This window comes from Myxine glutinosa, chromosome 13, assembly GCF_964187855.1.
Source record: "Myxine glutinosa chromosome 13, kmMyxGlut1.1, whole genome shotgun sequence".
Lineage (NCBI taxonomy): Eukaryota > Metazoa > Chordata > Myxini > Myxiniformes > Myxinidae > Myxine > Myxine glutinosa.
Genome location: NC_136273.1, coordinates 91,154,238 through 91,181,703, shown reverse-complemented (window position 1 = coordinate 91,181,703; position 27,466 = coordinate 91,154,238). Strand labels below are relative to the sequence as shown.

Below are 27,466 nucleotides of genomic sequence, written 5' to 3'. Positions count from 1 at the left end.
AAACAAACTCCTCAGCCCCCTGGATACCACCACCCAGTCATTCACAGTCGACAACTGCATTTCTTTCCTTTCATTCTTCCAAAGCAAGATAAACATCTACAGCAGCTTAACCACCACCGCACCTGCTCCCCCTCAAACCATCTGCCCCCCCCCTTATCCTGCCAACCCCTATCTCAGTTTTCCCCAGTCTCCCCTACTGACTCTCTGAACTCCTCACAGGAATGAAAACTGCCACCTGCACTCTGGACCCCATCCCCTCCAGCTTTGTTAAGGCTTGCCTTCCTGCTCTCTCTCCACTTATCACTGCAACGATAAACTCCTCCCTGTCTACTGGCATCGTCCCACCATCCCTCAAAATCGCTGCTGTCACCCCCATTCTGAAAAAACCTGGACTCAACCCTGACACCTCAAACAACTTCAGACCCATCTCCAACCTACCCTTTCTGTGAAAAGTTTTGGAACGCACTGTAGCCACTCAACTCAAACATCACCTCTCTGCCAATAACCTGTATGAAACATTCCAATCCGGATTCCGCCTCAACCACAGTATGGAAACTGCACTCCTCAAAATCATCAACGACCTCCTCTCCACCGACGCCGGTAACCTCAACATTCTCATCCTTCTCGACCTCAGCGCCGCCTTTGACACCATCAATCACATCATCCTCCTTACCCGACTTGAAACCACCTTTAACATCACTGGCACTGCCCTTTCTTGGATCAAATCATACTTCTCCGACAGGCACCAGTTCATCTCCATCAATAACTTCAAATCCCCCACCGCTCCCCTACCCCAAGGTGTCCCCCAAGGTTCAGTTCTCGGTCCCCTCCTCTTCATCCTGTACCTGTTCCCCTTTGGTCACTTAATCCGTCGTCATAGTCTTCAATTCCACTGCTTTGCCGATGACATCCAGCTTTTCATTTCCGCCAAGTCAATTTCCACCGTCACCCACTCTATCCTGACAAACTGCATCACTGAAATAAAATCCTGGCTTCAAATCAACTTCCTCAAACTAAACTGTCATAAATCCGAAATAATCATTATTGGACCAAAAGCGCGCACCAAATCCACCCACAACATCGACGGTATCCCAGTATCCACCTCCCCTCACATACGGAATCTTGGCATCATCTTTGACCAAACCCTCTCCTTTGACAAACACACTAAACAGATCACCAAGACAGCCTTCTTTCATCTGAAAAACATCGCCCGTCTTCGTCCATCCCTCTCCTCCACAGCTGCAGAAACCCTCATCCACGCCTTCATCACTTCCCGTCTGGACTACTGCAACAGCCTCCTCTATGGTTCACCCTCAAACATCATCAATAAACTTCAATACATTCAGAACTCCGCTGCCCGTCTACTCACCCACTCCCTGGCCCGGGACCACATCACCCCCGTCCTTCACAAGCTCCACTGGCTCCCCATCTCCCAGAGAATCCAGTACAAAATCCTCCTCCTGACCTACAAAGCCCTCCATAACATGGCCCCATCCTACCTGACTAACCTCCTCCCCAGACACACTCCCACCCGCACCCTCCGCTCTGCTGCTGCCAACCTCCTGTCCCCCCCCCTCCCCCCCCCCCCCATCCGGACCAAACTCAGATCCTGGGGGGACAGGGCCTTCTCCATCACTGCCCCCACACTCTGGAACTCACTACCTCAAACCATCAGAGACTCCTCCTCTCTCACCACATTCAAATCATCACTCAAGACCCACCTGTTCAACACCGCATTCAACCCCTGACCTACTCTTCTCCTTCTCCTTCCTTTCTGTTTGGTTATTTAACATGTATTTTTGTCTTTTTTGTCTTACGTACTATGTCACAGCGTCTTTGGGTTTCTTGAAAAGCGCTATACAAAATAAATGTATTAACATATATATATATATTGTCGTGTGAATCCCTCGGTTAATACCGTAGGATTGCGGATGGCTCGAACGGACTTAAATGGAGGCGATGATCAATTCCGGATTCGGCTATAAATGCACGGAAGAAAGAATGAAGAGGAAGAGGAAGAGGCGGTAAGCACGTACCTGTAGATCCGATGGCAGCCCTCCATCCTGCAGGGAATGAACTCAAAACGGAAACAGGATTTTGAATGAAAGGAAAATAATACAAGGGTTTATTCAAAATAAATATCGGGACAGGGAAATGCAGTGATAAACTAAATCCTTGGTTGGGACGTCCTCACTCACAGATTTCGGATACGAGACAAAGGAGGAATCAATAAAATAAATGTCCCGTCGTGTACTTGTGGATGCGAGCTTATCTGTCTGCAATGGTGTGTCCGTCGTCCAACGCGGCTCCGTCCGCCTCGCCCACACCCTGCTTGGCCCCGAGTGACCCGCTCGGCGGCCTCGTCTGCTCAGCGGCACGCCTCGCTCGCCCCTCGTCGGTCGCACATGAGGTCCCGTTCGCTCACAGCACCGAGCCTCGCTCCAAGCTCCGAGCACCGCAAAGAACCACAAGCACCACGAAGATTCAGGGAACAGAAGCCAAGAGATCTCCAAGAGTCCAGCGCAAGTAGAACAAGAGAGTACGAAGAACCCAGGAAAACACAGAGAGGGAAAGGGAAGAGGAGGGAAATGACGGCGAGCCAGCAGTTTTATCACTCGCCCTGTGACGTCAGTTCTTTCTCTCCCCAACCAGCGCGGTGACCCTCGTCTTCCAGAATCTTCTCACCGCGTTGGTGTCCTCTCATTGGCCGAGTGCTTTCCGCACCCCATGTCATGCCATTCTCGTGGCCAACCACAAGTCCTTCTTTTCCCTCCAATCACGGAGCAGTTCTCTGTCCCTCCTATGGACCAATCACTCTTCCTCCCCTGCTCTGCCAATCGGCGCCCTGTGGTGTTGCTCGCCCCTCCCCCTGCCCAATCAACAGTCCTCCTGGGCGTGGCTCCCAGCCTTGCCACGATGTTCGTTGCTGGCCAGCTGGTGGTGTGGCTGGCGCGGCCCCATCGGCGGTGCCCCGATCTGGCTTCCTGCCCGTTTTCTTCCAAAGTCGTTGTGGTGGAGGGGGATTATTTACTGTGGTGCACCAATGGACCTATCTAAGTGTCTAAATGAGTGCGTTGCCATAATGGACACTGGATTGGCGACAGAGGGAACGACAAAGGAATTTTATCCATAATCCCTGTACTAATTAGCCTGCCCCACCCCCCTCGTGGCGGGGACACAGATACGACTTATACCGACATCCGGGCTAAACATAGAATGTATTACATATGGATTCCCTATCATGACAGTCGAGTACCTACCGATGCAGATCTATCTGGCTCGAGATATTCCTCTCCCCAAATTCATAACAATAGAGCGCAAGCGTGTGTTCTAAGGATTTTAGTCGTCCATCAGCCTGAAATAGACACAGACTAATTCACACGGGAGAGAAGCCGTACAAGTGTTCCGTGTGTTCTAAGGATTTTCGTCATTCATCAAATTTAAAGAAACACAAACGAAATCACACAGGAGAGAAGCCGTACAAGTGATCCATGTGTTCTGAAGATTTTTGACATTTATCACATTTAAATAAATGTGTACCCTGGTTAGAATAGGTACACCGTATCCCTGCGTATCGTAAGAGGCGACTAAGAGGGTTGGCGTCAGGAAGGGCATCCGGCCATAAAAACATTGCCTCAAAAAGAGAACCATGAAAATTACCACGACATATGAGCAGGGTACAGCCTGAAGTGGAGATCGGTTTCTGAGGTTTGGGACATGGAATGTAGGGACAATGACAGGGAGATCAGGTGAAGTGGTGGAAGTATTGGTCAGAAGAAGAGTGGACATATGTTGTGTGCAAGAGACGAGATGGAAGGGAAGTGGTGTGAGAAGAGTGAAGGGTAGGCAGGGACAGAAATACAAGTTTGTGTGGCAAGGGTGCCCGGAGGGCGTGAATGGTGTTGGTGTCCTGTTTTCTGAGGAGTTTGTAGACAGTGTGGTGAGTGTGACTAGAGTGAGTGATAGGTTGATGATTGTGAAAATAATGATTGGAAACCTCTTGGTGAACGTCAGCTCGGGATATGCTCCGCAGGTTGGTCGGAGCGGTGAAGAGAAGGAAAAGTTCTGGTGTGCGATAGAGAAGCTGATGGAAAACGTGAAAGATGAGGAAGTTGTTGTGGTAGGAGGAGACCTAAATGGACATGTGGGAAGGAGTATAGACGGTTTTGAGGGAGTTCATGGGGGTTACAGATATGGTGTGAGAAATGGAGAAGGTGAAAGGATTTTGGAGTTTGCTGATGGAGATGATTTGTTGATTTGTAATACTCAGTTCCAGAAAGGGGATAATAAGCTTGTTACATACACGTCAGGTGGGTCGACGACAACCGTTGACTACCTGATGGTGCGTAGGCGAGATCGGGGGCACCTCCGGGACACAAAGGTGATCCCGGGGGAGGAGGCTGTTTCACAGCACCACTTGGTTGTCTGCGACATAAGGGTGTAAGGTGCGAGGAGAGCTCGGCGGGTGAAGTACCAACCGAGAATGAAGGTGTGGAGGTTGAAAGATGTGACAGTAAGGGAGGCATTAAAAGAGAGGCTGAGTAGGGTAGAGGATGATGTGGTTGAGCTTGAACGTGGTTGGATGTCAATGAAAGATAGTCTGTTGGGAGCCGTTGGTGAGGTATGTGGATGGACAAAGGAACCACCGAGGCACTCAGAACCATGGTGGTGGGATGATGAAGTTGGAAAGAGGATTGACGAGAAGAGGAAGAAGTTCAAGGAGTGGCAGAAGGCGAAGGGTACGGGAGCAGAAAAAGCAGTGCATGAAAGTTATAAGGCAGCCAAGAAGGCTGTAAAGAAAGAGGTAGCAAAGGCGCAGGAGGCATGTAGGAAAATGTTCGGAGAACGCTTGGATTCGGAATAGGGTCAGAGAGCGGTATTCAGGATTGCAAAGCAGATAGCGAAAGAGAGGTGTGATGTGATGGGGGTGAGTTGCTTGAAGGATGAAGTGGGACAAATCGTTGTGGACCCAGATGGAATTAAAGGAAGATGGAAAAGATATATGGAAATGCTGTTGAATACAGAGAATGAATAGGATGGCAACATAGAGAGTAACCCAGTTTTAGGACCGGCAGAGAAGATAACTGAGAAGGAAGTTGAGGAAGCGATAAAAGCAATGAAGAGTAGAAAAGCGGGAGGGCCGACGGGAGTTGTGGGAGATACGTTGAAGGCAGCAGGAAGTTGGGGTGTGAAGAGAATGACAGATATCTGTAATCTGGTGGTGAAAGGCCGCATTCTAGTGGATTGGGAACTGAGTACCCTCGTCCCACTATACAAGGGGAAAGGTGACCCCCTGGAGTGTGGCTCGTACCGAGCGAAAAAGTTATTGGAGCATGGAATGAAGGTATTGGAAAGGGTGTTGGAGAGGAGGATAAGGAAGAAGGTGAAGATCGACGAAATGCAGTTTGGGTTTATGCCAGGAAGAGGAACGACAGACGCGCTCTTTATTGTGAGGCAGTTGCAGGAGAAGTACATGGAGAAGAGCAAGAAGTTGTTTCTTGGGTTTGTTGATCTGGAGAAAGCATTCAGTAGGGTTCCACGCAAAGTATTGACATGGGCATTGAGGAAGTTAGGAGTGGAGGAATGGTTGATCAGAGTGGTGATGGCAATGTACAAAAGAGCGCGCACAGCTGTAAGGACGAAGGTCGGGAACAGTGGTGAGTTTGAAGTGAAGGTGGGAGTGCATCAGGGGTCGGTACTAAGTCCACTACTATTTGTACCTGTGATGGAGGTGCTGGCTCAGAATGTAAAGGAGGGTTTACCGTGGGAGTTGTTGTATGCAGATGATCTGGTGTTGATTGCGGAAAGTATGGATGGACTGAAGGAAAAGATGAACAAGTAGAAGGGTATGGAGACAAAAGGTCTGAAGGTGAATATAGGAAAGACGAAGGTGATGGCAAGTGGTAAAGCATGTGGTGAGGTGGAAAGAACTGGGAAGTGGCCATGTGCTGTGTGCAGGAAGGGTGTCGGGGTGAACTCCATTCAATGTACAACGTGCGCTGAGTGGGTTCATCAAAAATGTAGTGGTCTGAGGGTCATTAACCAGTGTGGCAGCTACATTCAAATGTAAGGTGTGCACAGAGGGAGCTGCAGATGGAGGAAATGTTGAGTTGGATCTTGGAGACGGCGTGAAGCTGGAAGGTGTGAAAACATTTTGCTACCTCGGAGACATGCTGAATGGAGAAGGTGGATCAGACACGGAAACGGTTGCTAGAGTGAGATGTGCATGGAAGAAGTTTTGGGAATTGAGTGGCGTGCTGATGAGGAGGGGAGTGTCGTTGAAGCTGAAGGGAAAGGTGTATGCTGCATGTGTGAGAAGTGTTATGATTTATGGGAGCGAGACATGGGTCATGAATGTAGAGCAGCAACGAAGGCTGGAAAGGGTGGAAATGCGAATGGTTCGGTGGATGTGCGGAGTATCGTTGAGAGAGAGGAAGACAAATGATGAATTGCGAAAGATGATGGGAATAGAGCCTGTGATTGATGCTGTGAAGAGGAACAGGTTGAGATGGTTTGGTCATGTGTTGAGGAAGGATGAAAGTGACTGGTTGAGAAGAGTGATGGAAATGAATGTAGAAGGAAGTAGAGGACAGGGAAGACCGAGAAAGACTTGGCTAAAGATGGTGAAAGAAGAAATGCGGGCAAGGGGGTTAACAAGGAGAGATGCAGAAAATAGGGCAAAATGGAGAAGATTGTCATGGGGACCACAAGGCTAACCCCCGCTCTAGCAGAGAAAATGGCCTTAAAATGCATGTTGTTGTTGTTGTTGTTCGTTATCTACCATATAAAACACAATGTTAGTTTGTGTGTTTGTACAGATGTCTGCCCCCCTTCATAAGGGTGGGTTTTAAAGGCCAATCTTTCAACACGAATGTGTGTTCATTACAGTCTATTTTTGAAGATAAAACAAACTCGAAAAACATTTTCGATAAAAGAGAAATTTTGTTTCTTCTTTTGGAATTGTAGACTAGACGGGTCAATATATGAAAAATAAGGGCCTAACCCCAAAAAAAATTATAATAAAGGTTTTTTTGTTTTAGGTGTATCATTAGGTTGTACTAGACCCCTGAAAAAAAGTTTACCAAAATTTGACTCCGGGAAAGTGGTTAATTAGCATATTTTCAAAATGGCACCCCCAAAATTTTCAATGTACAGAAAAAAAAATTCTTGTTCAATTTAGACCCTATAAATGTCTTACAAATAGATAGAAACATGGTTGCTTTACCTAATGAACACATCAGAAAATTTCTATGACGTCATTGTGACGTCATAATGACGTTGCTGTCTCAATTACGTCATATGATATCATGAATCATTACTGTTTTTCCTTACTACCAAGACTTAAATAAATATTTTTTGTTTCAGGATTTGAAACTGGATAACGGAGAGCTTGACGAAGACGTCTGCCCAATTTGCAAAGCGAGTTTGGAAGACGCCAAGGACACTGATGTTTCCAAACTTTCAAGGAAGGGTGTTGAAAAAATCAACAAATCAAGCCAAGAAAGGGGTTGTGATGATGTTGTCGCAAGACCAAACCAACGAGTACACAAGAAATGTCGATCCTCGTGGACAAATGAAAAAGCAATCAAACAGGCTTTAAAACGTTCTTCTGAATCATCATCACCTGTAAAGAAGAAGAGCCGCCGTATTAGCTTAGGGCCATATGACCCTAAAAAGGACTGCCTCTTCTGTGGCCATGAAATTTCTAAGGGTACTCATGGACATGATGAAAGTGCCGGTAAGATTCTCACTGACTGTTTCCCTCAGACGATAGTTAAACATTGCAAAGAAAGACACGATGATTGGGCGCATATTGTTCAGGGTCGAATTGAATATCTTGGTACAAATTTGCAAGCTTCTGACTGTGTTTACCATAAACGCTGCAATACCTACTTTCGATTGGGGCAGGAAATGCCAGACCAGTTTCGATCAGAGGCAGTGCAAAAACCAAAACACATCGGGCGGCCCACAAACGAGGACCAGCGACAAGCATTTGTGACAGTTTGTGAATATTTGGAAAGCAATGATGAAGAACAAATTACGATATCTGAACTTGTGAGCAAAATGGGTGAATACTTACTTGAAGAAGACTCTGTGCCATATGGAAGTCAATATTTGAAGCAAAAACTGATAGAACGCTACAATGATTCTATATGCATAGCGGAAGTAGAAGGGCTTCAGGATATAGTGACGATGAGGGGGAAAACTGCAAAAATACTTCGTACCTATTTCGAGACTTCAAAAGATGGTGATTCCGAAAGTCAGAAACGTGCAATCATTGCTACAGCTGCCAAGCTCCTGAAGTGCGATATCAAGACTGAAATCCCATCAGTCACTGATCGATATCCTTCTTCGCAGAGCCTCAAACTAGACACTACATTAGATTACTTGCCGATTTCACTGCGTACCATGTTGAATAAACTGTTTGTGGGGACAGATAAAGATGAAAAAGTTGCTGCTATCGGGCAGTCAATAATACAAGGTGTTCGCCCGCGGGCACTTGTAGTGCCACTTCAAATAGGACTTGCTACTCAGCTACACCATGTCTATAAGTCACGATTTCTCATTGACACCTTGTCTGTGATGGGGTTTAGCTCTTCTTATGGGGAGGTGCAGAGATTCTTGCAAAATGCTGCTGATGTGGTTGCACCAGAGTTACTTGGGAAAGGATCATCTGGTACAGTATTATTCGCTGCTGATAATGTTGACCACAATATCATAACTCTGGATGGAAAAGGAACCTTCCATGGAATGGGAATGGTGGCAGCAACAACACCAGGACAGGTGACAACCCATGTTGTCAATAGGAAAAACGTTTCCAAATTGAATGTGAAAGAAATGTCACGGGTTGATATCATTGATTATCGCTTCTCCACATTTGCACGTCGTAACATTATGTTTGAAAAACTTCCAGAACTTCACTGTCCTGTCCCAGTTGTAGACATTCTATGGGAGCTCTCATTCTGTTTCCACATGGACACACCCAACTGGCAGGGAATGATGAACATAGTTCATAGCGTATCTGACCACCCTGGAAAATCATCTGTCACATTCCTACCAATGATCGACATGTATCCAAGTGAGCCAACTTGCATACTCTCCACACTTAGTTTCATTTGTGACCTAGCAGCGAAACACAAGATTGCGCCAATCGTGACATTCGACCAACCCTTGTTCTTTAAGGCCTCGGAAATAATCTACAATTCACCAGAGTGGAGCCACCTGAAGAACATTACGTTGATGTTAGGAAGTTTCCATACGTTGATGAACGTGCTCGGTGCTATTGGCACACATCGCGGGTTTTCGGGATGGGAAAGAAAACATTCTTTGAGAAAGTTGCCAAAGGGGATGAACAGTTAAAATCCTGTGCACTTGCTTTTACCAAACCTGGCCAGACAGCGGACACAATAGAACAGCATGGTAACCAGTCGATGGTTTTACTGTTTTCCGGAAAGCAAACGGATTATCTTGCTTCTTTGCGACATTCGGTGTTTAAAAAGAAAGTGGTTTCAGCATCATCCTTTGTTGCACCTGCTAGACTCCCACCAACTGCATCTGCGACAAAATTCCATTCCCTGCGTGCGTACTATCAAATAATGACATGGCTAGGACTTGAGAGCAATTTGGATGCCACTGACTGGGGTTGGAAAATTGAGGACAATCAATTCGCACCAGTTATGACCGCAAAAAACCCTGCGCCGGACAATTTGTTAAAGATTGTGCATTGCAATTGCACGACCGCTTGCACAACACAGCGCTGTACATGTAGGAGGTACGGTTTACCTTGCACCTCTGCTTGTGGAGAATGCCAACTTGAATCCTGTGAAAACCCAAACAACGTTCGTCCAATGGATCAAGATGACACAGAAGACAGTGACGATGATGACTAATGGTATGTGACAGTCATAACTTAAAGGCTCTTAGTGGTTTCTGACATTCAGTGTGTTATGGACGAGTTTGATTTCATTGCCTATTTCTGTAAGGACAACCAGCTGACATGATATTTCCCTTCATATGGTCATACGGTGATGCAGGGATTTGTTCCTAGGTTGCATGGTGTCATGACGTCACTACCAATAACCATGTATTATTCACAGACCTTTCAGAAAATACTGTATTGTATAGGCAGATCAAATTTTCAAAATTTTTTTTTCACAAAGTGTGTATTTGTTGAAAAAAGTTGATAAAAATGCATGTATTATTCATTGTCGTCATCATTGACGTCATAATGACGTCATAGAAGTTTTCTGATGTGTTCATTATGTAAACCAACCATGTTTCTATCTATTTGTAATACATTTATAGGGTCTAATTTGAATTATAAAAAAGTTTCCTGTACATTGAAAATTTGGGGGGGGGTGCCATTTTGAAAATATGCTAATTAACCACTTTCCCGGAGTCAAATTTTGGTAAACTTTTTTTCAGGGGTCTAGTACAACCTAATGATACACCTAAAACAAAAAAACCTTTATTATAAATTTTTTTGGGGTCAAACCTTACATTGACCCGACTAGACGGTGGTTTGAAAACCTGGCGTTTGGGATCCTTAGGTCCTGAGTTCGAATCCCATTCAGCTGTTGAATTAATACCAGGTGGGGTTGACTCAGCCAGTCATCCTTCCAAGGTCGGCGAAATGAGTACCAGGGTACTGGGTCCTCCTCAAGGAGGTTGGTGACAGGATTTGCACTCCGGCCACTGTAAAAACACCCCATTCCGTAGCACACAGAGTGGTGTGTGTCGGGATGGTGCTGAGGAGTCGTCCAATAACGTAGTGACATGCTGATCCAGCGCACGCTCCCATATATGTATGTATGTATATGTATGTATGTATGTATGTATGTATGTATGTATGTATGTATGTATGTAAACAGAGCCTCAAGGGTGGTGTATAGAAAGGATAAAAAAGAAAAACATTCAATGCAGAGTGCAGGGAGGTGAAATTCGCTGCACATGATGTGCAACATGCACAGAGTAAAACGAGTGTTCATTTACGTCCGAAGGACGTCTAATAAATAAAGAAGATATAAGGACACCTGACACTGGGCTAAGGCTTCAGACTTTGGCACACTTACGAAGCTGCACTGTCGAATAACTTGTTCCAACCCATCATTTTTGACGGGCTTTTTACTAGTATGAACATAAATCTCCATCGTCAATGCATCGTCTACATGCCACACAAACACCACACATACAACACCACAGAAAACAAGTCCTGGTCAGGGTCTGCAATCTCTGACTGCTTTCTAATTATGAATGTAAAAGTACATCGATACCTTCTTATCTTCCATCTCTTACCTGCAGTCTATATACACAAGTTCCTCCATGAGCTTTAGACACTCTAGAAAATAAAATAGATTAAACTTATGATTGGCGATAATGGAACTCTAAGACATTGTTAATTATGCCCACTAAGTTTTCTGATAATGTGCAAAGCCATGACAGAGAGGAAATAGGAAAGGAAATAGGAAAGGAAAAAGGCACAAACAGAAAAAGGGACAGACAATGACCTTTTATTAAAATAGACAAGAGGTGACCAAATGCAAATTAGATTCAATCAACATTAAAATCTTGAAATACTTTTACCAGCAATGACATTTCCAACTGCCTCGCACCTTTTTCAAGCAACAAAAATCAGAATTTACAACAACAATTACATTACATGATGGCTTGAGATAAAGTGCAGACACGACTCTTGGCCATGAACTCAGAGCAGATTGATCCTGTAATACACTTTTGAAATGACCAATGATGCGATAACATCGCCTGCAAATTATAACAACATTCAAATGGAAGATGGGTTGAAACCCTTGCTGTGATCAACAGAGTTGCCAGGTCTCTACAACATAATCAAACAAGAACGGCACTGGGTAGAGCACATATCTTCGCCAGGCTGAACAGTTCATGGTTTGTATCCTGCTGATAGGTCTGATCTGGCTCCGGACCCAAACCAAAATGTAATTCCTTGTTCTTGTTGCCAAACCAAACTCATCCACAATATTTTGAAGTATCATGCTATCTATCGTTTTTGGCCATATCTCTCAATAGTGAAGAATCACTGAAAAAAAAATTCTCGTATCCGGATCCTGATTCGGATCTTCCCCAAAATAGAATCAATTATTTCTTGCCACACACCCAACCTGTCCACCAAGTTTGATCTGAATCCGTCCATAACGTTTTGAGATATCATAATATATAACATTTTTGGCCCTATCTATCAACAGTGAAGAATCACTTTAAATTTTCTAGTTTCCGGATCTGGACCTTCATCAAAATCTAATCATTTCATCCTTGTCACACACCCAATCTCTCCAACAAATTTCGTCCGAATCCGTCCACAACGTTTTTAAGATATCCTGTTCACAGACAGACAGACAGATAAACAAACAGGAGTGAAAACATAACCTCCGCACACTTTTGGTGGCATAGGTAACTAGAACGGCACTCAGTAGAGAGCATACCTCCACCAGGCTGAACAGTTCACGTTTGGCCATGGATAGGCCAAATCTGAACCAAAATCTAATTGATTTGTTGTTGTCACCTACCCAACTCATCCAGCAAGTTTCGTCCGAATCAGTCCACAACTTTTTTTTAGATATCCTGCTCACAGAAAAAGAGACGGGGGGAGGGGGGAAGGGGGAAACATAACCTTTAAAAAAAAGAGATGTGGACACCCTCACCCACCTATTGTTGTAGGGTTCTCGGCAGATGCACCACAACTTGTTGGGATCATTCTCACTGTCGTTCTCATCAGACTCGAAGGAAGTGACGGCTGTGGTATCCCCACCATCCGTGCTGCTCTCAGTGTCCGTGCGTCGCCGTCCAGCCGCCCGAGATTGGCGAATGTTGTCTGGCATGAATAGCTCGGCCTCGTCCATCAATTGTTTCTTACTTGTCCGACGTCGAGTCATCAAACGCCGATCAGGCTTTCTAGGAGATTTACTATCATCAGAATCAGAGTTCTGAGAGGCTACGTTTTTGAGAGTGGAACTCTTCTGATCAGCACCATTCGCATGAGCTGATTCTGTGTGTTCTTCCCTCAGTTCCATTGACACACTTTCTTGGGTAGAAATCTTGTCGTCAGCACATTTTTCTGAAGAAAGCTCAACAACTGATTTGTCATGTTGATCATCAACTTCCTTTTGGACCTGAGGTTGCCCGGTCGAAGAACGACGTGTTTGCCGTAGCTTACGACGCAGTTCAACAAGATTGTCTTCCTCTTGAACTTGACACTTCCCATCATTATCATCATCTCCAACAATGTTCAATGCCTTTTCATCGCTCTCATCTCCGCTGATACCTGGTGAAAAAAACAAGTGACATTGGTGGTGAAGAATCATCATTGAGAACATATTTAATTCACCATGAAAAAAGTTAAGTGTGACCTGCTTTACGCTCCAAGAAATACCTCCCATGCCAAAAAGGCTCAAATGCAAAACACTCACCGGGCTTGGGTCTCTCAACATGATCCAGGGTAGTGAACTCATGACCCATCTCCTCCACCATGGCCTGCAATCCTCCATCTTTCAGCAAACTAGTAACGATGGAGTCATCAAGGCCCAGCCCTACATAATCAGGAAATACAGCTGATTTAGAGGATGCCACAACACAGCGCTAGAAATTAGATAATAAAACTCACAAGACTCGACTTGGGATTAGAACAACCAGTTGATTAGAGCAAGTCCTGCAACCTGTTTGAGTACAACCGGTCATTAGTATCATACATTGAGTTAAGGACAAACAAAATATTTTGGGAGCCACCTCCAAAAAGTGCAAAATTTGGCAGGGGGGGGAGAGAGGACAAATATTATTGGGAAAATGCAAGAGGAAGTAGGAAATGATAAACGTGAGGTTGGGAAGGTAGAATAACAATGCAAGGGCACATGACTGAAAGTGAAAGGAGGGGCCGAATAATTCTGCCATTTTTGCTAATCATCCTGCCAAATAAAAGACTAGAAAGATGGCGAGCATACTCAGCCTGTCATCCTTCCGAGGTCGGCAAATTGAGTACCAGCTTGCTGGGATGAATGATCCCGGTGTGTACCCCGATTTAGAATAGGTACACCGTATCCCTGCGCATCTTAAGAGGCGACTAAGGGTTTGGCGGCAGGAAGGGCATCCGGCCATAAAAACATTGCCTCAAACAGGGAACCATGATTGTCATGGGGCCCGCAAGGCTAACCCCCGCTCCAGCGGAGAAAAATTGCCTTTAAACGATCATTCATATATAAAGATGTCGAGCATAGCACGATACATTCAAAATACAAATAGGCAATAGTTGCCATGGAAATAGCAATTTTGGTCATTTTGAAAATTTGACCTATCAAGTAAGTGTTTTACATGATTGAATGTTATGTACAACAAATTTGGTTGATACATTTTCTAATTATGGCCTAACAGGTCTTTTACATGTTTCGGATGGCCTCTCCTTGCCCTTTGACTAAGTTTGACCAGATCTTCCTGACATATACGACACATATGTACAAATAAGCTGTGTAAGTTTCAATTTGATATCTTGAAAGATTACTGAGGTATGGTAATAGGCCGAATAATAGGTCAGCTGAAGCTCCAGAAGTGGCTATAAAATTATTTCCGTTCCACCACCCTGAGGGACTTCTATTCTTTGACAGTTTTCTGATTGCTGACAATGTGCTTGACCTTGTGCTTAAAGCTTGACTTCAAAATCTTGCCAGTATTTTTGTGACAGAGGGAAAGTTGGTTGTGTGGGGGCAAAACGCGCTCATTTTAGAGCTAAGTATCAGGTTCCTGCCTTAATAACATCGTCCCTGGGAATTTGCCAGGTATAAGATTTGGAAAGCCCGAAGGTGGTATGACATCGAAGAGAACACTCCCTCAGCGAATATTTAGCGAGTCCAGGGTTGTCACATGAAGTGTGATCAGAATGTGAATATCAGCAAATTGACCTATTTATTGGTGTCGGGGACCAACTTCACGGCTCCATAACATAGTGTTGGAATCACGGCCGGCATTGTGAGTTTCTCTACTCTCAGATAATATATGAGGACTCTGTGTTAGCAGAAGCTCACTCACGATACTGGGATTCATATGTGCTGAGTGGACGCCTTGTCGATTCTGCTAGATTCACCCAAATCATGGTTCCAGCACCGATTTCATGCCCTCATAAAATCGTCCTGGGTGAGCCGCCAGCTATGAAACTTGGTTGGCTTTGAGACACCGAAGAAAACTTCGCATATGCAAAATTAAGCAATACTAAGGGTACCACAAGATATGTGAGCAGAACGTGAATTTCACTAGATTGATCTAATTATCAATGATCAAGACCAACTTCACACACCCATAACATCGTCATGGACACACTTGTTGGATCGAATCGTAGTTTTCAAAGTTGCCAATCCAATACATCCCAATGTGCATGGACCTGAAGAAGGTGGTATGCTTGAGATATATATATATATATATATATATATATATATATACCAGCAGAAGTACCCGGCATTGCCGGGCGGGGGAGGAGGAGGGGAGGGGGAAGAGGAGGGAAGGGGAATGGGGGGGGAGGGGGAGGGGGGGGAGGGGGGGGAGGGGGGGGGGGGAGGGGAACGGGGGAGGGGAGGATGTGGGGGTGCCCGGGGGAAGAAGGGCCCCTCCCCCCTCACCCCCCTTCCCCCTCCCCCCCCTTACCCTCCCCCCCTTCCCCCCTCCCCCTCCCCCCCCCCCTCCCCCTCCCCCCCCGTTCCCCTCCCCTCCTCTTCCCCCTCTCCTCCTCCTCCCCCTTAACACCAGGGGGGTTGACTCAGCCTGTCATCCTACCGAGGTCGGCAAATTGAGTACCAGTTCACTGGTAATTCCCTGTGTGCCGCAAAAGGCGCCTAACAGGGTTGGCGGCACGAACCCGGAAGTCGGAACTCATTGTCGTCAAATAAATGTAGCATGTATGTTTCACTCTCTGTCACATGCCGTTGGTCCCGTGTCAATCGGATGAAGTTGAAAAATTAACATTACGAAGTTTCTCTGGGACGTACTGATTCCGAATAATGAAGTTGAAAAATTAACGATCCGAAATACGCTAATTACGCTAACAGAAGCGCTGGCGCTGCAAAGCGCTAGAGGGAGCGCTGCGCTCCCTCTCTTTGATTCCCTCCCTCTTCTGCTAGCGCTTCTGCGCTAATACGCTAATTTTAAAACCCGAAGTTTTTTAAAATTTAAGGTGTGCTGTAGTTGCTCTGAGACGTACTGATTCCGAATATGCCTTTGGTTTTTCTCTGCGATGAGTAGTTCTCGAGTTATAAGAGGACAAACAAACAAACATACTTTACTGCTTTATATATATATATATATATATATATATATATATATATATATATATATATATATATATATATATATATATATATATATATATATATATATATATATATGTATATATATATATATATATATATATATTATATATATATATAGAGAGAGAGAGAGAGAGAGAGAGAGAGAGAGAGAGAGAGAGACTTTTGACTTTTGTATCTTTTTATTATAAAAATAGAAAAGAAAACCCCCAAATAGGGGTCACATTCTCATTTCAAGGAGAAAAACAGACACAAAAAAATTAATACAGGAAAAAGTACGTACAAAACATTTCACAAAACTAAACGTTTCTCCATGATTTTACAAATGACTTCTTTCAGACACCATTTGGCCTCAAACTGTGGCAGCCTTCCTGTTATTGAAAAAAAAGCAAAGTCCAACTTTACATGGCTCGTCAAAAGATTTTTAAACAAGAACAAGGCATTTTCCTCATTAGCTCCAAGATCATCAACTTTTCTTTTTCTGATTTATACACTGCCATTTTTGCCTGTGCAAGCAGGAAATTACCTAACACATCATTTGAATTCTTGTGTGAAATGTCTAAGCCATAAATGAAAACACAAGTGTTGAAAACCAATCCAATCCTGTCAAAACAATTCTTAAGAAAAATAAATAAAGGAGCCAACCGTTGACATTCAACATAAATATGAAAGAGGTTTTCAGGCCTTTTACAAAAAGGACATTCATCTGCCAGGAGATTTGAGAAGCGGTGCAGCAAGTGGTTAGAAGGGAGGATCCAGTGTGCAAGTCTCCATTGGAGGTCGCCATGTCGTGGCGGCACAGGAGGATGATAAAATCCTTTCCAATTTTAGAAAATATGGGGGGGAACAAGGTAAGAGGTCTCTCCATCGAACCCTCCGCTGTGTCATTTGTCCTTGTAGAAGAAAACTTACGCAACCCAAATAGAGGTCTTTTTGTTTAGGAAAACCATTGAATCCTATGCTAAAAGAGGTACAAGGAGGAGAGTTGGCAAGAGAAAACTTGCAAATGAGTTCAGGAAATGTAGCAGGAGAAGCACCTTGTTCATTGTCTGCTTGGACTTGCTCCCAATTAGGTGCAAGCTGTGCATAGGTATGAAGCACACAGCGTAACATGCGTGCCACAACTCTGGAGGATCGCACGCCAACCAGGCTTGCCAGTGCATCAGCTCCAATCCAACTGCCATTTGGGCTTAAAAGATCGCCGATCGATTTTATGTTCTTCGCGACGAAGCATTGAACGAGACACCTATCAGCAGGCATATCGTGGAAAATGGAATTGTAAAACAAAGGCTCTATCAGGAACATTTGCTTTGTGTACGAATGCGTGGCTCTTGTGGTCGTTAGGGCTCGCCATGCGTTTAGTACACTCTGATAAAACCGAGAGAGGGGAGACATATCAAGATGCGAAAGATCCATCAAGAAGGAAGGCTCTATTCAATGATGGCGTGGTCATAGCCTAGTCAACCCGCCTGCTGCAAAAGGCGACAAGCAATGTTAACCCAAGGTGGAGAGGGGTGCATGTACAGCATGCGTAGAGCAACCGAAAGTCGAAAGGCCATTAACCGGCTCTTTAAGTCAAACAGGCCTTGGCCTCCATCGGTCAGTGGCAATCTGAGGACCTCGGGTCGCAACCAGTGCTTTCCATCCCAGAATAAAGACACAAAGCATTTCTGGAGCTGTTGAAGCAACACTACCGGAGGGTGCAGCACAAAGACCCTGTGCCATAGGGTAGAGGACACCAAACTGTTGATCACCAAGCTAGGGAGTGATCGGAGAAACCGGAAGGCACGATATCAGATTTGCAAACTCCATGTAACAGGTGAGAATTTACATAAATGCGATCAAGCCTCGCAAGTGAGATGTGGTTGTTGGAACAATGACACCATGTGTAGGATTGTTCAGAAGGGTGCTGCAAGCGCCAGACATCATGGAGATTATATTTTGCAATGATATTCGCAAAAAGTTTGCGGCACATGGTTGAGGTTCCGGCCCGTTCCGGCCCGTTTCGGTCACATGAGGCATCAACAGTACAGTTAAAGTCGCCACCAATAATTAGACAAGTTGCAAATCCAGTGTTTGGAGGAACTTTCTCAGTTCAGCGAACGAGGAGATCCACTCACCATTTTTGCTTGGAGCATACACATTAAGGGTTGTAAACTTGACCTGATTGAGATAGAAGGTCACAGAGGCAAGATGGCCATCAATGATATTCGCAAATTGAAGCGCGGACGGTTGGAAATGTTTCCCTAAGACAAACATGATTCCTGCCTTAGACGAGGAGCTGTTACTAAAGAAATACTCCTTATCCATAATGAGTCACGACTGGGCCTGAACAGATCTGATGGCATGGGTCTCCTGCAACAAAGCTATGTCGAGACCGTTAGCGTCTATCAGCTGCTTGGTCTGGATCTGGCGGAGTGAACTTCCACCACCATTGACATTTACTGTTCCAATCTTGAAACTCACCATGAGTTAACTTAGAGTCTTTTTCGCCTTGGCGATCAATTTTCTTAAACGGTGATAATGTGTCTGACGAAAGTTGAATGAGTCAGGCCTGCATACAATAGCCTGAGCACACTCAAGGAAGGACGGTAAATCTGGAAAGTATTCTGTTAGGTTTACAATGCGTTTCCTGTACGTATTTTGCAAGAAAAGTCTTATTTGTTCAGGGGAAGTAGGACCTTGACTGGTAAGCTTCTCCATTGCTTCCACCTGGCTGTTTGCTTCCTCCAGGTCAGATTCGTCAGAGTCAGTTTTTATTTCCGAATCACACAAGCTTGTATAGTCCTGCATGTCAATACTGTCATCAATATTGGCACATAGATCTGCACTAGTTGTAACATCTGTGTGCCCTCCCACCGTGGGAACATTGTTTTGTGGAATAACAGCAATAATCTGTGGATTTGGTGAAACAGAAACAGCATCAGCAGATGCAGCGATGTTGCTTCCCCCGACTGCAACAACCTCTGATTGTGTGGCGGTATCTAGCACAAAAGTCTCTGGACATGCTGCTACTGCTTTCTCAGCAATGGATGGAGGTCCTCAATGCCAAACAGGAAATTCGAGCTGTCTCCCTTGACATATCACGTGCCTTCGATACGGTCTGGCACCCCGCTCTGCTCACCAAACTCTCCTCTGTTGGTATCCATGGAAATCTCCACGCATGGCTGGCGGACTTCCTCTCTAGTCGTAGTCAACGTGTGGCCCTGAATGGGTTTCTCTCATCTCCTCTTCCTGTTCAGGCTGGAGTTCCCCAAGGCAGTGTTCTGGGCCCTGTGCTTTTTCTGGTCTTCATCAATGATCTCCCTGACTCTCTTGAAAATCCTCTGTATCTCTTTGCTGATGACTCTACTCTCTGTCGCTCCATTCTTCATCCCTCAGATCGGCAGTCTGCAGCCTCCTCACTCTCTGCAGACCTGGACAAAATCACAGACTGGGCAAACAAGTGGAACATGTCTTTCAATCCTGACAAATCTCACACTCTTACGATGTCTCTCCGAAAAGACCGACTGGACAACCCTCCCATCTACTTTCTGAATAATCCTCTCCAAGAAGTTCTGTCACTCAAACTTTTGGGTCTCACTATCTGCCATGATCTTTCCTGGGAAAACCACATTTCAAATCTGGCCTCTGGGCATCCTCCGTCGTGCGAAGTCCTTCCTTGGCACACCTGAGCTCCTCACCACGTACAAGGCTTTCATCCGCAGCTCAATGGAATACTGCTCTCCCCTCTGGGCTGGTGCTCCTGCCTCACACCTAGCTCGTCTTCACACTGTTGAAAGCAAAGCATTCAGAATCATTGGAATCTCCCGCGATGAAGCTAACTCCAAGGGCCTCTCACTCACTCACCACAGGCAGGTTGGTGGTCTTTCCGTCTTCTACCGACTCCTTTCTGGCCTTGCCCCCCCAGCTCTCTCTGGGCTCTGTCCCGCAAATATTCCTACAGGTCGCACAAGATCTGCCTGCAACCCTCTTATGGTTAAACTGCCAAAATCAAGACTCTCTGCTCACCTTCACTCCTTCATTCCTCTTTTCTCTCGCCTCTGGAACAAACTCCCTCACTCTCTTCAATCCTACCCCACCCTCCAGGTCTTTAAAACAGCTGTTCACCACCATCTCTTATCTTCCCCCATCCAAAACCTTGATCTTTTCTATCCCCGATAATTTCACCCCAATGCCACTTTTTGAAATACCAACTTTTGTCCTGGAAGTCCTTGGTGTCCTTGTGTTTTATACTTCTCCCACCCCCCCCCCCTCCCCCCTTCTCCCCCCAAGCCCTCTCCCTCCCACACATCTCCCTGCTCTTAAATGTTGTGTGCTCTCAAGTGTTTGTGTGCTTCCCATTCTCTTGTCTTCCGCTCCCTCTTTTTATATATTTTGTTTGTCTGGTTGATTTGTTTGTGAAGTAAATGTCAGCTCTTTCACGAGCCTCGATTCAGTATACAAACAAGAAAAAAATTAAAAAATAAATAAATAGGAGTCTCTTGCAAAACATTGATTTCTGCGATTCCCGCTTCACCAGGTGATGAACTGAGAGCAGTAACTGAGACAGTTTCGCTATTTTCTGCTGACAGGAATTCAGCGTCATCATGTTTAGGATTAACATTTTCCAAAGTGACAGCAGGTTCATCACCAATGGTCTCGGCAGGTTCATCACCAGTGGTCTCGGCAGGTTCATCACCAGTGGTCTCGGCAGGTTCATCACCAGTGATCTCAGCAGGTTCATCGCCAGTGGTCTCAGCAGGTTCATCACCAGTAGTCTCAGCAGGTTCATCACCAGTGGTCTCAGCAAAATAATCAGAGGACTTTCCAATAGCCGAGTCCATAACAGTTGAGACGATTCCATTTGATTTGTTAACAGGTAAAACAGTCCTTGCAGGTGGAACGTCTATGTCCTCACATGAAAGGGGGCCGAACTTGTTGGCTGTAGGTACAGGGTTTGTCCCAGGTAAGCCTTGAAGAATGGCATCGGTCACGACTGGGGGGGTGTCACCGACAGGTTGCTTATTGTTAAATGCTCCCTTTTTCTGAGTTAAATGACCCTCGGGAAAGGTCTTTCTCTTCCTTGACGGAACAATGGTGAAACCATCCCCGACGTTCGTTGTGCTGTTTGGATCATCGGGATGGGAAGGCTGAGCATCATTGCCGGACATGGAAAATGTTCCCTGAACAGCCGAAGCTAAGGATGAAGAAGAGGAATCCTTGTTGTTTCCACGGTTTGTCCCATCGTCCGACGAAGCCGTTTTTGGGCAAGAGCGTTTCAAGTGTCCGAATTTACCACATTCAAAACATTTCAAGGAGTCAGTGGTTACGTATAATTGGTAATCATGATTATCAATTTTGAATTTTAAAACAATGTTCAGCGTTATTTCGACGTTAGAAGGAGGAAGTACAAGGTAAGCTTGCCTCCTAAAAGCCATCACATGTTTAGCCCGGTCGTCCTGGCAACGTAAAGGTAACATAGTGACATGCGAAACCACAGCACCATAACGAGATAGTTCGGAGACCAGTCTCTCATTTTTCAGGAATGGAGAAACGTGTGAGATGATGACCTTAACGGCTGGAGTGTCGAGAGGGGACACGAGTACGAAATGTCCATCATCTGTCGATAGTCCTGTAGATACAAACTCGTGAACCATTTCAGCCTTGGATACGAAAATAACGACACGTTTGTTCATTCGCGAGGCTGCACGAACTTTATCAATACCGATTATGTTGCCTACAGCAATAACGAGGTCCTCAACGCTGACATCGTTCGGCGGAACACAAACAACGCCATGTCTACGCGTTAACGCTTCATATGCCACGTAACGTGAAAACGAAGTCATAATTTACAAGGGACGAGGGTGGGGAGGGAAGAAGGGACAAGGGACGAGGGGGGGGGGGGGGAGAAGGGACAAGGGACGAGGGTGGGGGGCGGAGAAGGGACAAGGGACAAGGGACGAGGTTGGGGGGAGGGGAAGGAACAAGGGACGAGGATGGGGGGGGGGGGAATGGAAAAGGGACGAGGATGGGGGGGGAATGGACAAGGGACAAGGGACGAGGGATGAGGGGGGGGTAAAGGGGCAGGGGGGGAGGGGAGAAGGGACGAGGACAGGGGGAGAAGGGACGAGGGAGGGCATGGGAGGAGGGTGAATTTCGCTCTCGAACAGTGATTAATTAATTACGAGCCGAGACAGATTTTCAAAGGCGAAAACAAACACAGCTGGTGGAGAAAAAAGCCGATCAGCCGGGAGGACGGGATGGGCCGCCGATTAATGTAAAAGTTATCCACAAACAGCTGTGGGCTCTCTTTATCTCTCTCAGAAAAGGAAAGGAAACAAAGGACAAGAAGGAGTGAATAGAAATAAAAACGAGATAGGAAAAAAGAAACCGAGGAGGGAAAAGGGAGGCAGAAGGGGTGGGGGAGGGGGTGAAGGCCGAAGCCCCAAAGTGTTGGGTCTGATCAAAGGGGAGGGGTTGGGGCACAAATGCAGAGTAAGGATGTGAAGATAAACGAACAGGGGGAAGGAAAAGGTGAAATACGACGCGGAAAAGGACAAAAGAGTAGAAAAGCAGAGCAGCTCGTATCTCACCACACATGCACAGCCGCCATCTTGCCACGCCCAAACACACCGACAGCCAGCAGGGGGCGTGAGAGAGAGAGAGAGACGGAGGGCAAGGGCGAGAGACGGAGGGCGAGGGCGAGAGACGGAGGGCGAGGGCGAGAGACGGAGGGCGAGGGCGAGAGACGGAGGGCGAGGGCGAGAGACGGAGGGCGAGGGCGAGAGACGGAAGGCGAGGGTGAGAGACGGAGGGCGAGGGCGAGAGACGGAGGGTGAGGGCGAGGGCGAGAGACGGAGGGCGAGGGCGAGGGCGAGAGACGGAGGGCGAGGGCGAGGGCGAGAGACGGAGGGCGAGGGCGAGGGCGAGAGACGGGGGGCGAGAGACGGGGGGCGAGAGACGGGGGGCGAGAGACGGGGGGGCGAGAGACGGAGGGCGAGAGACGGAGGGCGAGAGACGGAGGGCGAGAGACGGAGGGCGAGAGAAGGAGGGCGAGAGACGGAGGGCGAGAGACGGAGGGCGAGAGAGGGAGGGCGAGAGAGGGAGGGCGAGAGAGGGAGGGCGAGAGACGGAGGGCGAGAGACGGAGGGCGAGAGACGGAGGGCGAGAGACGGAGGGCGAGAGACGGAGGGCGAGAGACGGGGGGCGAGAGACGGGGGGCGAGAGACGGGGGGCGAGAGACGGGGGGCGAGAGACGGGGGGGCGAGAGACGGGGGGCGAGAGACGGGGGGGGCGAGAGACGGAGGGCGAGAGACGGAGGGCGAGAGACGGAGGGCGAGAGAGGGAGGGCGAGAGACGGAGGGCGAGAGACGGAGGGCGAGAGACGGAGGGCGAGAGACGGAGGGCGAGAGACGGAGGGCGAGAGACGGAGGGCGAGAGACGGAGGGCGAGAGACGGAGGGCGAGAGACGGAGGGCGAGAGACGGAGGGCGAGAGACGGAGGGCGAGAGACGGAGGGCGAGAGACGGAGGGCGAGAGACGGAGGGCGAGAGACGGAGGGCGAGAGACGGAGGGCGAGAGACGGAGGGCGAAAGACGGAGGGCGAGAGACGGACGGCGAGAGACGGAGGGCGAGAGACGGAGGGCGAGAGACGGAGGGCGAGAGACGGAGGGCGAGAGACGGAGGGCGAGAGACGGAGGGCGAGAGACGGAGGGCGAGAGACGGAGGGCGAGAGACGGAGGGCGAGAGAGAGAGGGCGAGAGAGAGAGGGCGGGAGGCGGAGGGCGAGAGGCGGAGGGCGAGAGGCGGAGGGCGAGAGGCGGAGGGCGAGAGAGGGAGGGCGAGAGAGGGAGGGCGAGAGAGGGAGGGCGAGAGAGGGAGGGCAAGAGACGGAGGGCGAGAGACGGAGGGCGAGAGACGGAGGGCGAGAGACGGAGGGCGAGAGACGGAGGACGAGAGAGGGAGGGCGAGAGAGGGAGGGCGAGAGAGAGAGGGCGAGAGAGGGAGGGCGAGAGAGGGAGGGCGAGAGAGGGAGGGCGAGAGAGGGAGGGCGAGAGAGGGAGGGCGAGAGACGGAGGGCGAGAGACGGAGGGCGAGAGACGGAGGGCGAGAGACGGAGGAGCGAGAGACGGAGGGCGAGAGACGGAGGGCGAGAGACGGAGGGCGAGAGACGGAGGGCGAGAGACGGAGGGCGAGAGACGGAGGGCGAGAGACGGAGGGCGAGAGACGGAGGGCGAGAGACGGAGGGCGAGAGACGGAGAGCGAGAGACGGAGGGCGAGAGACGGAGGGCGAGAGACGGAGGGCGAGAGACGGAGAGCGAGAGACGGAGAGCGAGAGACGGAGGGCGAGAGACGGAGGGCGAGAGACGGAGGGCGAGAGACGGAGGCCGAGACACACAGAGAGAGAGACATAGACAGACGGAGAGACAGAGAGACAGAGACAGAGAGACACAGAGACAGAGAGACACAGAGACACAGAGACAGAGACAGAGACCGAGAGGAGGGTAGAGAGAAAGAGAGAGAGAGAGGGGGGTGGAGGGAAAGAGAGATAGAGAGAGAGGAGGGTAGAGGGACAGAGAGAGATAGAGAGAGAGGGGGGGTAGAGGGAGAGAGAGAGAGAGATAGAGAGAGAGGGGGGTAGAGGGAGAGAGAGAGAGATAGAGAAAGAGAGAGAGAGATACCTCCTGGAAGAGATACTTTCATGAGGGACTCAAACGCTCAGGGGGAATAATGCTGAAAAAGATATTTCGAGAAAAGAGTGTTACGTAGAACAAACTAGAACGGCACTCAGTAGAGCGCATACCTCCACCAGGATGAACAGTTTATGTTTTGCATCCCACTGATAGGCCGGATCTGGATTCGGACCTCAAACAAAATCTAATCGGCTTGTTCTTTTCACCTAACAAACTCCTCCACCAGGTTTAGTCATAACTCGTCCATAACTTTTTGAAATATCATGTTATATATCGCTTTTCGTCCGACCTCTCAAGAGCGAAGATTAACTTGAAAATTAAACAATTTTCGTATTCGAATCCACATTCAGATCTTCACCAAGATCAAATCGATTTGTCCTTGTAACATACCCAACCAGTCCACCAAGTTTTGTCCAAATCCGTCCACAACCTTTTGAGATATCCTGCTATATATCGTTTTTGGCCTGATCTCCCAATGGTGAAGAATCACTTAAAAAATTATATTAGCCGGATCCGAATCTGGATCTTTACCAAAATCTAATCATTTCGTCCGGATCACGTACACTACCACTTTGCCAAATTTCATCCAAATCCATCCACAACTTTTGAGATATGTTGTTCACAGACAGACAGACAGACAAACAGACAGACAGGGGTGAAAACATCCCAACAAAAAACAACAAAAATAAAAGAAGGAAAAAGCTCAACTTCTCGGACAGCAAAAATAAATAAAGAAATAAAGAAATAATTCAAACAATGTGACTGTGTCGCCAATATGCCTGCGCATAGTCCCACAACGGGTTGATGCCATCATTCTGCATATGTATGGGTAGAGGATCACGTTTGTGAAGTTTCATGTTTATCGGATAAGGTTCGTTTTTCTATCCAAGATGGCTGCCAAACCACGTGAACTATGACATCATCATTTTCAAACTATATGCAACCGTGCTGTTTGATGATATTTGTAAAATTTCGCATCAATAGGGTGAGCGGTTTCAGAGATATAATTATTTAATATTTTCCTTCACTCCAATATGGCTACCAAACCATGTGACATATGATGTCATAAATTTAATATTTCAATACAAATGGGGCATAGATCATGTGCATGCAATTTCAGATTTTTAGGATAAGGAATTAGATTAAAACATTTTTGGCTGGTATACCACTTCACCTATGATGTCATCATTATCACTTTTTTGTTCCCCATTGGGAGTATTTGACAATGTGCCAAATTTCAAATTTTTCCATTCAGTGGTTTCCGAGAAATAATTTTTTAATTATTTGCTTTTAATCCAAGATGGCTGCCATACAACGTGGCCTATGACGTCACATTTATCATAAAAACATTCTGCATGGGTGTCACTCCTACCCTGAAAGTTTTGTCTCAATCAGACATATGGTTGCTGAGAAAAATGAGGTTTAGCCCAAACAGACGTACGGATGGACGAACGGACGGACGGACAACCCGAAAGCATAATGCCTCCGGCGACTTTGTTGGTGGAGGCATAAATAAAAACACACAATCAGCAAATGTTTAAGCTCTGCAAACATTAGCAGCCATTATCATTGCCAAGCACTAAGAACTGCAGGCTCCTACAATACCCGCCAAGGCTGACCTTCGCCCTCTTGCGGTGGTGGTAAGGCAAAGCTTTCTCGCTGGTTCTCCTGCAGTCTAAGCCCGTAGGAAGAGCCGGTAGCAGAGGCGAACATCGGATCTTTATCGCTCAGCATCTGTGTGTAGCTCTCAGAACCAGGCTGTTCAAATGGCTCCGAAGCTAGTGGCTCAAAAGCCACACAAACTGGCTCTATGGCCGGCAGCTCTTCCTCCATCTGCCCACAAGACAGCAAGTGCAGTTACACCAAAAAATGTCCCTCAAATAGCTTACTCGGCAGTGCACGTCAGCAGCAATGTTTAAACGTGTTCCCTTTTTCTTTTCTGGATTCTAAAAAATATATAAGAAACTTGGTGCTTGACTTAAAAGGTGCATTCCACAAAAACTATGGGCAAACTTCATAAATCCTCAGGGTGCTAAAAAGCCAAATCCCTTAAAGGGCATCGCAAAGACAAATTGTCATAAAAAGTTTTTTGGAAGAACATTGAGAGCGTGAGATTTTTTTTCTCGAGCAAAAATTACTGAGCTTTTGTTTGTTGTTGAATTCCAATTTATGCAGCTTTTTTGGGGGACCATTTTTCCATGGCTGGTTGAGACACGCAATCATTAATGAGATGTCAAGCAAGAAGAAGCCACCATGCTCTTCACCCAGGTAAAGTAACCACTTGGTACAAATGATATCTCCACCAAAGCATACGGTGTATCAGAACCCAAGTAGGGGAGGGGGAGAGAAATACTTGCCTGGACCTCAGTGGTGATCTGGGTGGTGAGGGGATCAAGCTTCCAGGTGAGGTCTGCAACTGAGGAATCTACTGCTGTACAGGTATCAGTGCAGGATTTATGGGGGAAAGCCTCTACAC

General features: G+C 47.0%; 1 protein-coding gene across 1 annotated transcript in view; it reads right to left on the bottom strand.

The window, feature by feature from the left end:
- The window catches only part of LOC137439119 (PHD finger protein 3), a 156,614-nt gene that overhangs the window by 83,007 nt on the left and 46,141 nt on the right, over positions 1 to 27,466 (bottom strand). Inside the window, exons 2-4 of the mRNA XM_068134831.2 lie at positions 26,610 to 26,823; positions 13,443 to 13,562; positions 12,682 to 13,297 (exon numbers count right to left, since the gene is read on the bottom strand). Coding sequence (XP_067990932.2) covers positions 12,682 to 13,297; positions 13,443 to 13,562; positions 26,610 to 26,823 — 950 coding nt within the window. The remainder of the gene's footprint in view (positions 1 to 12,681; positions 13,298 to 13,442; positions 13,563 to 26,609; positions 26,824 to 27,466) is intronic.